Below are 11370 nucleotides of genomic sequence, written 5' to 3' on the forward strand. Positions count from 1 at the left end.
TCAGGCCACTCGCCTTCGCTGTACCAGCTCTATAATAGTTATGGCTTTGCATCGGCATCAGTCGTCTTTAGAAAGGGTATTGGACTTCTCCACCCCCTTTTCACTAAATTCCCAACAGCGTCAAAGAGCAACAACACTTCTCAGAAGCCTCGTCCAGCTCTACGGCGTCGAGCAGACTATCCGCCGCCGCTTTAAACCGGCGTCACTTATCCAGCTCACATTCGAACATATTAAAGCTCAAGATGCATTCCTCTCATTCTATTTCTCATTCCTTTATGAGAACCTATGCCCAGGTGTAACGGATTCGACGGAGCCAGACATTACGGTTGCCCTGTCCTTCTTTGACGATTTTTCTACCTGGGATCAGAATCAAAAGGAGGACGTTAATCGTGCTTCTGAAAAATTTGCTGAATACATCGTCGAGAATTTTCTTCTCCCACGTATGTCCCCGTACTTCCTGATCAGCAGAATCACAAATTAATTCGGCATTTTTAGTGAGAGCTTCGTCGGCGAAGACCCCGCAACCAACGCCCTCGTCACTGTCCTTGACACAGCCGTCCACGCCTACCGGCACGACGCAACGTATATCTATCCTGCGACAAAATTGCCTCGTGCGTGATCATCATCGATGCGTAGTTTCTCGGAAGTTTGATAAAAGCGAAGCCAGCAGGCGGTTGGAGCAGGATGGTGATGATTTCAAGGATGATGACGGAAATCCATTGAAGAATAAGCGAAACGACGAGTTCGGGTACCTGCAAGTTGCCCATATTTTGCCGCACTGCCTAACAGCGGTTGCATCTCAGAACACTGAGCTAGTACGTCTGCTAGAATGCACTCCGTGCCTTCTGCTATACTGACACAACGTTGTAGAGTGACTCGAAGAAGAATGTACTCCGGATTTTAGACATGTTTGACCCCGGCATTATTCACCTTATTGACGGCCCAAAAATTGACAGCCCATTGAACGCTCTTACACTGACATATGATCACCATCGGGAGTTTGGTGAATTCAAGATATACTTCGAACCAACAAGCACCCAGTATCAATATAGAATTGACTCAACGGAGCAAAACCCCTCTCTACGCGATCCGCTATTCCCAGTCACCCGTACGCTGTTACTTAGCCCCAGTCGGACTATTGACCCGCCATCAGCTCAACTCCTCGGTGTCCATCGAGCCATTGCAAAGATCATGAATCTTAGCGGCGCAGGTGAATACATAGAGGAAGTACTCCGAGATTTGGAGGAGATTAATGTAAGGGCTGATGGATCAACAAACTTAGGACGTGTGATAAATTTGCGGCTTGGTGGCTGGCTTAACTCATTAACTGTATCTTAATTACATACCTATCTCTGGTATCTTATCCTAGGCAACCAATGTCTCTTTAACCGTCAGACCCACATGCCACCCCGGAATATCATTTTCACTGCATAGCCGGGATATCCGCCGAGACGAAATACCTAGCCTTCGTTATTTTCCGTGGCAGTCCTGTAAACCTCGTTCGCCGCATATTGACCGAGAATCTCGAGTGATCCAATACTCATCATTTCCAGTATAGGAAGGTCGAAAGAGAAAATCTGCTTGATCCAAGCACGCAACTCGAGAGCCACCAGAGAGTCAAGGCCAAGGTCGAGCAAGGGCGAGCTTGTATTAATCTCGTCCTGGGGTTTGAGCAGTAAGTCGAAGAGTTTTTTACCGATTTCGACGGCAAAAAGCTTTGCTGCTTCCGACGATTTGAGAATGGAAGGATCCGCTTGAGCACTGCTCAAGTAGGACTTGAGGATATCTGTGGAGGCTGTGGCTGTGCTGATCGTTGAGTTATTATGATATGAGGCCATACGGCGGTCTCGCTTCCAGATCACATAGTTGCTGGGATCGTGCAGCGGGATGAGCAATGCAAGGCCGACAAGAAATGTGTTTTTGTGGACGAAGCACGAAGCGTTTTTCGAAGCCGTTGCAAGGACTTCCTCAGCGGCATGACCCGGCTTGTTGTGAACTAGCATGCATATTGCCATCGCGTCTATGACCTCCTGCTCCAGAACTGGCTTGAAGCCGCTCCTTGACATTTTACCCATCATTCCTTTGTGCTCTGAAATCCACCCAACGTCTTCGACGGCCCCCATATCAACAACGGAGGCCGCAAGGCCGAGACCGTTACGGTACTGTGCAAACGCATCTAGGAAGCTGTTTCCACTGGCGTAGTTGGCCTGTCCTGCTTGTCCAACAATGCCCGACACCGAGCTGAACATCACAAAGAAGTCTAGATCGATGCCTGCAGCTAGAGAAGCGTTGTGCAGATTCCACGTCCCCTGGACTTTGGGTGCTGTCGACGCATTCCACTCGTCAAAACTCATCTCTGTGAAGTTTTCGTTAGCGACCACCATAGACATCTGCACAATACCTTTCATGGGGTATGTCGCTGCAGCAATGGCTCTGTGTACATCCTCGAGCTTCGTGGTATCTCCGCTCACAAGTTTAACGGCACAACCCATGCTCTGGAGTTCGCGGACAAAATCGTCATCTTTACTGGTACGCCCAGCACTGCGGGATAGATAGATAAGCTCGCGGACGCCGTGGTCGACCATCCAGGTAGACACGGCTCGACCTATACCTCCAAGGCCCCCAACCATTAAGTAAGAGGATTCTTCATCAAAGGCGATCTTCAATGCTCTCTTGGTGGTTTCGAATTCAAGTTCAACTTCCTCGGACTGCTTCATCGAAACACCGACACGTCCAATGTGCTGGCCCTTTTCCATGAATCGAAACGCGTCTTGCGTCTGGGATGCTGGGAATATAGTGGTGGGCAGAGGGGAGATGTGTCCCTTGTTATAAAATTCCAGTATGGAAAATATCAAGGCCCTGGCTATATGAATCCTTTTCCACAGCCCGTCAATGTCGACACAACAATAGCTGCGGTTCGCTAAGAAGGGTTTCATATCGAGTTTGCCATCACCGATTAAATCCCGCTTCCCTATTTCCAACATTGTTCCAAATTCAGCAACACAGCTCCATGTAGCGTGTAAGAGTTCGCCTGAGAGGGAATTGAGAATAAAGTCCACGCCACGACCTTCCGTTTCACGCATGACACCATCCACGAATGTTTTGTCTCGGGAATTGAAGATTCGGTTCCGTGGGATGTGATAGTTTTCCATCAAATACTCAACCTTCTTCTCACTTCCAACTGTGGCATATACTTCAGCCTCGAGCATTTGGGCAACTTGGATAGCTGCCAGACCGACTCCACCACATGCGCTATGTATTAGGACGGACTATGCAATTCGAATTAATCAGTGATTTTCCTTTGATTATGACGCCAATAAACTCAGGTCTTCGTGCTTCCTACCTGGCCTTTGCTAACACGTCCGACATTGATCATAGAGTGGATTGCTGTGAAATATGGAATAAGCATCGTTCCCGCTTGATTGAAGCTGAGGCTATCTGGAATTCGCACGCAAACAGCCGCCAGGGTCGTTGTGTATGTGGAGAAGGCATCTTTTCTGCAAAAGCAAACGACACGATCGCCAATTTGAAGGTCATTAGGGCTAACATCTGTTCCCACACGAGTGACGATTCCAGCGGCCTCGATGCCGAAGAGACGGACCGGAAGTTCAACAATACCCAGTGCAACCAAAACATCCTACGTACGGCTGGTTAGTACACATTATCGAAAAAGCGGCGTTAGGACTTACCCTAAAGTTCAAACCGGCTGAATATACCTGGATCTCCACTTCGTCGCTTTCAAGCGCCTTCCGTTCATGACGTGCATAGTGCAGACTGTTGACTCGCCCGGGTGTACGAACATTTAAAGTAGCCATCTCATTCGCTCCCTCTGCAACCAAGAGTTCATCTGCCAGGACGAAAGGATGAAAACGTGCGACTTGGACCCGTTCGTTAAAAATGGCCCATTCGAAGTCTGGATTGAGCTCTTCGTCCCCATTCCGTGCTTGAAACTTAGCTAGGACCTGAAGAAGCTGGTTAATGGAATTGTTACTCTCAAAGCTGTCGACCTGACAGGTCGCTAAATCGGCCAGCTGCTCTGTACGTATTGTCCTGGAAAGGCCGAGAATTTGTGCATATCGCGGATCCTTACAGCCAATGTCAATGAGATGAGTCACCCACAACATTCCTGCATCGCGGTCTTGTAAGCCGAGGAGGAAAGTCTTGAATAACAGAAAATGTGCTTCCTTGATGTCGTGGAAAAAGGGGTTCTCAACGTCCAGGAGTGAAATTACATCCTGTCCTGCTGGCGGAATATCACCCAATTTGCACTTGGCCACTTGATAGCCCTCCTTGTCAAGCTGGTCCAAGATTTGAGTAACAGCAGGTCCTTCATCGCCAAGCAGAGCTGTGATCTTTTTCGCGGGCGTCGAGCAGGACCGCCTTACGGCCATTGTGACCGTAAGCTGATGAGGTTTGTCTGCATCCAGGGTTACGGCCTCAATATTGCCAAATTCTGCAGCACTGAGTTTTGAAATCCACCCTTCTTTGCCCAAACGAAGTGTCCCAGCCGGCTCGTTAGCAACATTTGACCACCAGGTTGGGAGTAATCCAAGCACATAATTGACCCATTTTGATGAGGGACAAAGTTCTTGCAGAAACAATCTGCCATCGGGACGTAGGAGCTTTTTGATGTTGGCCAGGCTCCCTATAACATCTTCTGCCTCGTGAAGAGCGTTGACAGCTATAATGAGATCATATCCCACGTCTTCAAACCCCTGGTCGAAGGGATCCTTGCTTATATCGAAGCTCGCAAATTCCATATTTGGAAATAGCTTCTCTAGAGTCGTTTTCACAACATACCCAGGGCTAGTTATGGTGTACTTGGAGCAGAGAATCTCACCATCGGGACGAGTCAATTCGTCGACAATAGAATGATGCAGCGACACACCCTTTCCGGCTCCAATCTCTAAAATTCGGAGGTTGGGCTTGGAATGACCCAGATGCCGAATAAATTCCGTTCGGTCTAGTTGTCCGATAAATTCATAGACAGGTAGGAGCATTCCATCTGAGAAACCACTCCCGAAGCTCTCCCCAGAGAGGAAAGAATCCATATTTGTGCAAATCTGGCGGATGATACTGGCGACTGGAGCTGCGGCTGTGTCCGCTAGCCGACTAATTATACCTTCGATTCGGGCAGAGATAGCCTCATTGTCAAGGCCTGTCCAAGTCCAGGGTAACCTGGTAACTATTGAAGTGGATTGAGCCTGGACCCAAGCCACGTATTTCGATAAATGGGGCAGCATAGGGCTTCTTGGAGATTCGGAAAAGCTCTGTTGGGACAATAGCAAGCATATGTCCCCAAGCTCTTCCAGTAGGCGAAGGTGGTCCGTACGGCCGGCGGGTGCATGTATGAGCTCATTCATATCCAAGAAATCGATGTCAGGCCTCCATTTACACCTCGATGCTGCGTGTGCGTCTGGAAGCTCGGATGCACCGGCGCCATCTGCGAGTGACATTCGAATGCCGATGGCATCCACGACCGTCATGCCACCAGATGTGCAACGACCATCCCCAATGACCGAAAAATTACTGGATAGCTTAGCTGAAACGCTAGTGACTACATCCGACATGCACCTGTTGACACTAATTTTATCGATGCTGGTTGGGAGCCAGGTCTTAGTTTTGCGCGCATATCCATTGACTGCCGCAGCTCCAAGAATTTGGAGGGTCCCGTCAAGCACAGTAGGGTGGATGTGGTAGTTAGCCTCATCTCCTTGCCTTCCATTGACAATGTTACCCACTGCCTGTTGATGTGAAGTCGAAGTCGAAGTCGAAGTCGTTATCGTGTCGAGTGTCTGGAATGACCCTCCCAGATCCAGGCCACCCTTGCTCATTTTCTCGTACCATTTTCTAACGTTAAGCTTTCGGGGTAGGGTATCAGGGTTCTGAGCCTGCCCGAGCGCTGTTGAAAGAGCGGAGACTTCTCCAGTGCAATGCTTTGTCCAGTTACGCCCGTTATAAGCTGTGACTGTAAACTCCCACCATGCGCTATTCAAGGAGTTCGTCAGGCGGTGGGGGCGAAAAGAGGCCATTATTTCCGTCGGCTTTCCTTCGTTTAGCACTAGAGCTGTGCTGACAAGGATGTTTCGAACACTGAATCCCTCCTCGATATCGGTCAGTTGCCTGATGGCCTCTCCAGCCAGGGCAATGTAGCCACAGAATGGGAAAACAATGTTTTCTGCAACCCTGTGGTCACGGATCCATGGTGTGTTTGTGACATGGAATAAGTTACGCCACACAGGCTCACTATCACTACTTTCAGCTACCCTAGCACCAAGTAAATTATGGTATGGGTGTTTGCGATTGCGCCATTCCTTGCTCAGGCGCGTTTCGTACCAGTAACTCCCTTCATGGTTCCATGGGTATCGGGGGAGATCTGGAAGACAAGAGCCTGTAGGAAAGAGGGACTTCAAATCAATACCAACATTGAGTGAGTGGAGTGCGCCAATAGCGGCCAGGAAAGATGCAGTACAATCTTGGTTCCGTGTCATGGTCGAGATATAAGGAGCAGAAGACGAGGCTTGAGTGAATATTTGTCTCAGTGGTCCTGCAAGAGCTCCATGAGGCCCGACCTCAAGGAAGACTGAATTCTTGCCAATGTCGTGCTTTAAAATGGCCATAACGGCCTCTCTAAATCGAACTGGCGATTCCAAGTTATCTTGCCAATATTTTGAACCAATTGTTTGCTCTGTGTCCAGGAGATGGCCAGTCACACTCGAGAAGAAGAGCGCTGATGGGGCCCTGCTTATCATTTCCTCGCCGATTAAGAACTGGTAATACTCCCCGATCTCTTTCATATGGTATGAATGGTAGGCTTTATCAACCTGGAGCAACCTACCCAGTGTCTGCGGCTGTTCCTCCTTGATAGTAGCAATAACCGATTTTACAGCATCAACGTCTCCCGAAATCGTAACGCTCTTGGGAGAGTTATCACAAGCGATTGTTACATTCGGGACGAGGTACTTTTCAGTCTCTCCCCAACTCAGTCCAATGGCTGCCATCGTTCCTGGTCGCTTCTGCCTACCCGTAACAGCCCCACGATGGTGGGCAGCAGTGATAGCCTCTTTAGCAGTAAGAGCTCCAGAGGCGTATGCTGCAGCAATTTCACCACTAGAATGACCCACGACTGCATCTGGGACAACCCCTACTGATTTGAGAGTATCTACCAGTGCAATCTGAATTGCAGTGCAAAGTGGTTGGGAAAATTCGGCCAAAGACAGTCGGCTCTTCTTTCCCGGTCTCTTGAGCTCTTCCTCGATTGTATATTGAGGTTTCTCAGCGTCAATGGTCTGTAGGTATTGATCGAGAGCTCTGATGCTAGACTTGAAGACTTCATTCGATCGAAGCAACTCTCGTCCCATCTGGGGCCATTGGGCGCCCTGACCAGTAAAAACCATCACAACACTCGGCGGATTCGCTGACTTTGATCTTGTAGGCTGCGAAACACTGTCAACGACACCATTACTGACAATTGCAAATGCTCTGTGCGGTAAGTGCTCCCTCCTCCTCGCCAAAGTGTAGGCCAAATCACCCACTTTGTCTGGATTCTCCTCAATCCATGATTTGTAATTGTCGATTAGCTGTGTGATCGACTTTGGCGAATTTGCTGTGAATAGTAGAAGCTGGGGTGTCTCCGGAGTTTCATAAACCGGAGTCGGGATATTGTGGGCAGCGGCAGATTCTAGGATAACATGGGCATTTGCACCACCGATCCCGAATGAATTGACACTGACCCGTTCGAGTCTGTCTTCTGGCCACGGAGTTGGCTCCGTGGGCACTGTGAGTTTGCAATCCACAAACGGGATGTTTGGATTAGGACTAGTGAATTTGATGTTTGGAGGGATTATACGGTGTTCGAGTGCTTTCACCATCTTCAGGAGTGATACCAAGCCGGATGCCGCTTCAGTGTGCCCGAGATTTGGCTTGACTGATCCTATGTGAACTCCTTTCTCCCCAAAAACTCTGGCGACCGCTTTCGCTTCAATAGGGTCCCCAGTGGGCGTTCCCGTCCCGTGGCATTCGACCATGGCGGTTTCCGCGTAGTTATTGATACCCCCCAGCTCATATGCTCTCCTTATAAGAGCTTCTTGTGCATCAGTGCTAGGCTGTGACAGCGTTGGAGTCTTCCCATCCGCGTTATGGGATGTGGCTCTCACGACAGCTCGAATTGGGTTGCCATCTCTAAGGGCATCTGCTAACGGTTTGATGAAAACCGCTGTAACCGCTTCTCCACGGGCGTACCCGTTAGCATCAGCAGAGAAAGTCTTGCATGAACCGTCCTTGGATAGGACCCCCTGTTCCTGCATCGCCATTGACATCCCCGGTGCAAGAATGAGATTGACACCCCCTACTAGTGCAGATTCACAGTCACCTCTGCTAATAGCAGCGCAGGCTTCATTCAATGCCACCAAAGCGGAAGAACAAGCCGTGCGAATAGTCATGCTATTTGACCGTGTCAGTATGGAAGTATTTCAACGTCAACCTAACTCAGAGATATTATACCTTGGTCCTTGTAAATCGAACTCATAAGATAGGCGGTTGGCCACAACAAAGTCTCCTGAGCCAGAGATACGATGTATCCCCCATGGCTGAGTCTCCTTTCCAAGCATCTCCAGCCAATCCTCCCCAAAATTGCCAATGTAAGTACCAATAGTCTTGCCTCTCCAGTTTGTCACACCCGCATCCTCAAATGCTTCTCTTGCTACTTCTAGCATCAGTCGTTGCTGAGGATCGGCTCGCTCTACCTCTGTGCGTGTCATGGTGAAAAAGGACATATCCAGTGCAGCGATATCGGTGTTTTCATCTAGAAAGTATCCATACTCTGTTGAGACAGTACCCGGCTGTTTAACATCCGAGTAGTACGAGTTGATGTTATATCTTGACTCTGGGACACGACATCGACCATCTTTTTTTGCCAGGAGGAAATTCCAGAATTCTTCAGGCGTCGTTAGGCCACCGGGTAGGCGACATGCCATACCGCAAATTGCAATGGGGATTTGGCCATTGCAAGGGATCGCATCAGCAGAAACACCATTTATGCCGTTGGTGTCGGGTAATGGGCCTTTCGCATCCACACCGTTCGTTGAATGCCCGTTCGTACTGGTTCCATTCATTTTCAACCCCATTGTCACGTCCTGGGCATCAACGTTGCAATTATTGTTGATGGTCATAACTGTGATTCGTTACTGATGTTTGAGAAATAAAAGCTAGTTATCCGTGTCATAGAAGCAGCTCTGCCTTCTCATAAACATCAAAACATGATCCCTGCTGATACCCTGCGCGTTTCCCCCCTATATTCTACAAAATAGCTATAAGCCGGGTCCCGTAGCGGCAAACTCCTCCTTTCGCTGGCCGGAACCCGTGTTAGCGATGAGCCGCATCTCGGGCCGCACTGCCGACGGAACTATTCATAATCCCAATTAGGTAATATATATATCAAATTGAGTGTGAAGTAGTTCGTCAGATTGACTGATTGTATCACTGAGCGTTTTTAGTACCACTCTATTGCCTTTGAACCGCTGCGCAAAGCATTCCTCACTTCCTGCAGTTTCACCATGGCAGCTAACAGCAAAAGTGTCTCTGAGGTGGTCTCCTGGATTAAGAGCCAAAAACCTGTGGTTCCCCAGATGAAGGATGCTCCAACATTCTACCGAAATCTCGAGGAGGCTTTGGATGTTCGACGATCTACCCAATCTATGCTTACCCGAGGTCAAAATACCTGGAAAACCGGAGACGCCATAGACTTCTGCTCCAACGACCTGTTGTCTCCGGGACTCACAGGAGAACTAAGAGCCGAGTTCCTAGCAGAACTGGCAAGACACCCCGATTTTGCTCTGCATTCAGGTGGTTCCCGCGTGATGGGCGGCAACTATGACTATATCGAGGCAGTAGAGCAAGAAATCGCAGACTTTCTTGGGTCAGAGACAGCTCTCATGTTTAATTCAGGCTCTAATGGAAATATTGCCATCTACACTGCAATCCCTCGGCCAGGAGATGCCATTGTGTACGATGAACTAGTCCACTTCAGCACACACACGGGCATGGCTGCTTCGTTGGCCACGACTAAGGTTGCATTCCGTCACAATGATCTCGACGCCTTTCGAGAGGCGATGTCATCTACGATGGACTCGCATCCCATGCTTAAAGACGGCTCACGCTCGATACTCGTATCTGTAGAGTCGATATATAGCATGGATGGAGATGTCTGCCCTTTAGTGGAGATGCTTGAGATTGCTAGAGAGATCTGTCCCAAGGGCAACTTTGCCTTTATTGCGGATGAAGCCCATGCCACTGGAGTTGTTGGTGAGCGGGGGGTTGGTCTTGTCAAGTTGCTAGGCCTCGAGAAAGATATCGCAATTCGACTTAATACTTGCGGGAAGGCTTTGGCCTGCACTGGATGTGAGATCAGAACTCAAGTTTAATATTGAGAAAGCAGATTAACTAACCATATCTTCAAAAGCTGTTGTTCTTGGAAACACAACGGTCCGAAACACGATGCTAAATTTTGCCGGGTCTTTGGTGAATACCACGGCCCCGTCTTTCCCTTCGGTTGCAGTAGTTCGAGCAGCGTACAATCTGATGAGAACTGGCGCCACCCAGAAAGTACGTGACCGCTTGCAAATCCGTGGAACACCTTTCCATGCTATATATTAACAGTGGTAAATTAACTAGGCCCAAGACAACATACAGCATCTTGTCAAATATTTCTTCAAAACCATTATTTCCAACCCCATTTGGGATAAAGCAACCGATACGGGTATCTTGTCTATCCCCGTGAGCGAGGATTATGAGTCCAACGATTTTGTGACGCACATAGTACCAATCTGGACCCGACAAAAGTACAACTGGTGGCTTTTTTTCCACCTACAACTAGCGAAAATAGCTGTTGTCCCTATCGACTACCCACAGGTTCCCAAAGGCAAGTCCCGAGTCAGGGTGATGATTCATGCTAGAAATACAGAGGCGGAGGTGGATTACTTGGCAGCCACGATTTGCAGCTTTGTGAGTGAGATGATTGAGATTGAGGAGGGTGGTGAAAAGGGGAAGTTGCCAAAAGCCGCGCAGCAGATCTACGCGCTGATGGCGGCGAATGCATGAGGCACGAATGTGTATTAGAATATGTGGAACTGATTAGTTCCGCATAAGTTCAACATTATGGGATGCAAATGGACCTATAAAATACCATGATGGAAAAACCACATAGATACAGGCTTGGACACATAATGGTATCGTCAATTCGCAACCTCAACCAAGGCAGACAAATGAAGATTTTGCTCTCTATATCTGGTCACAGTAGTCAGTTATCATACCACGCGACATATGTGTATGTATGGTTCGATTTCAAGCTCATATGCGAGTATAAAAATCGAG

At 48.7% G+C, this 11370-nt stretch overlaps 3 protein-coding genes across 3 annotated transcripts; 2 read left to right on the forward strand and 1 right to left on the reverse strand.

The window, feature by feature from the left end:
* Positions 1-40: 40 nt before the first annotated feature.
* Positions 41-1338, forward strand: TRV_04235 (uncharacterized protein; the record flags this gene model as incomplete). The annotated part of the gene is made up of 3 exons (XM_003021609.1): positions 41-440; positions 637-815; positions 871-1338. The coding sequence occupies 3 exons, from the start codon at positions 41-43 to the stop codon at positions 1336-1338; spliced, it is 1047 nt and encodes a 348-aa protein (XP_003021655.1).
* Positions 1339-1460: 122 nt separating this feature from the next.
* TRV_04236 (polyketide synthase, putative) lies at positions 1461-9170 on the reverse strand (the record flags this gene model as incomplete). Its single annotated transcript, XM_003021610.1, has 4 exons — positions 1461-3269; positions 3344-3637; positions 3690-8442; positions 8503-9170. The coding sequence occupies 4 exons, from the start codon at positions 9168-9170 to the stop codon at positions 1461-1463; spliced, it is 7524 nt and encodes a 2507-aa protein (XP_003021656.1).
* A 384-nt stretch (positions 9171-9554) lies between these two features.
* TRV_04237 (uncharacterized protein) lies at positions 9555-11097 on the forward strand (the record flags this gene model as incomplete). Its single annotated transcript, XM_003021611.1, has 3 exons — positions 9555-10302; positions 10460-10602; positions 10672-11097. 3 exons carry the CDS (start codon positions 9555-9557, stop codon positions 11095-11097), a joined length of 1317 nt encoding a protein of 438 aa, XP_003021657.1.
* Positions 11098-11370: the final 273 nt, after the last annotated feature.

Source organism: Trichophyton verrucosum, assembly GCF_000151505.1.
Source record: "Trichophyton verrucosum HKI 0517 chromosome Unknown contig00331_1.f1.exp, whole genome shotgun sequence".
Lineage (NCBI taxonomy): Eukaryota > Fungi > Ascomycota > Eurotiomycetes > Onygenales > Arthrodermataceae > Trichophyton > Trichophyton verrucosum.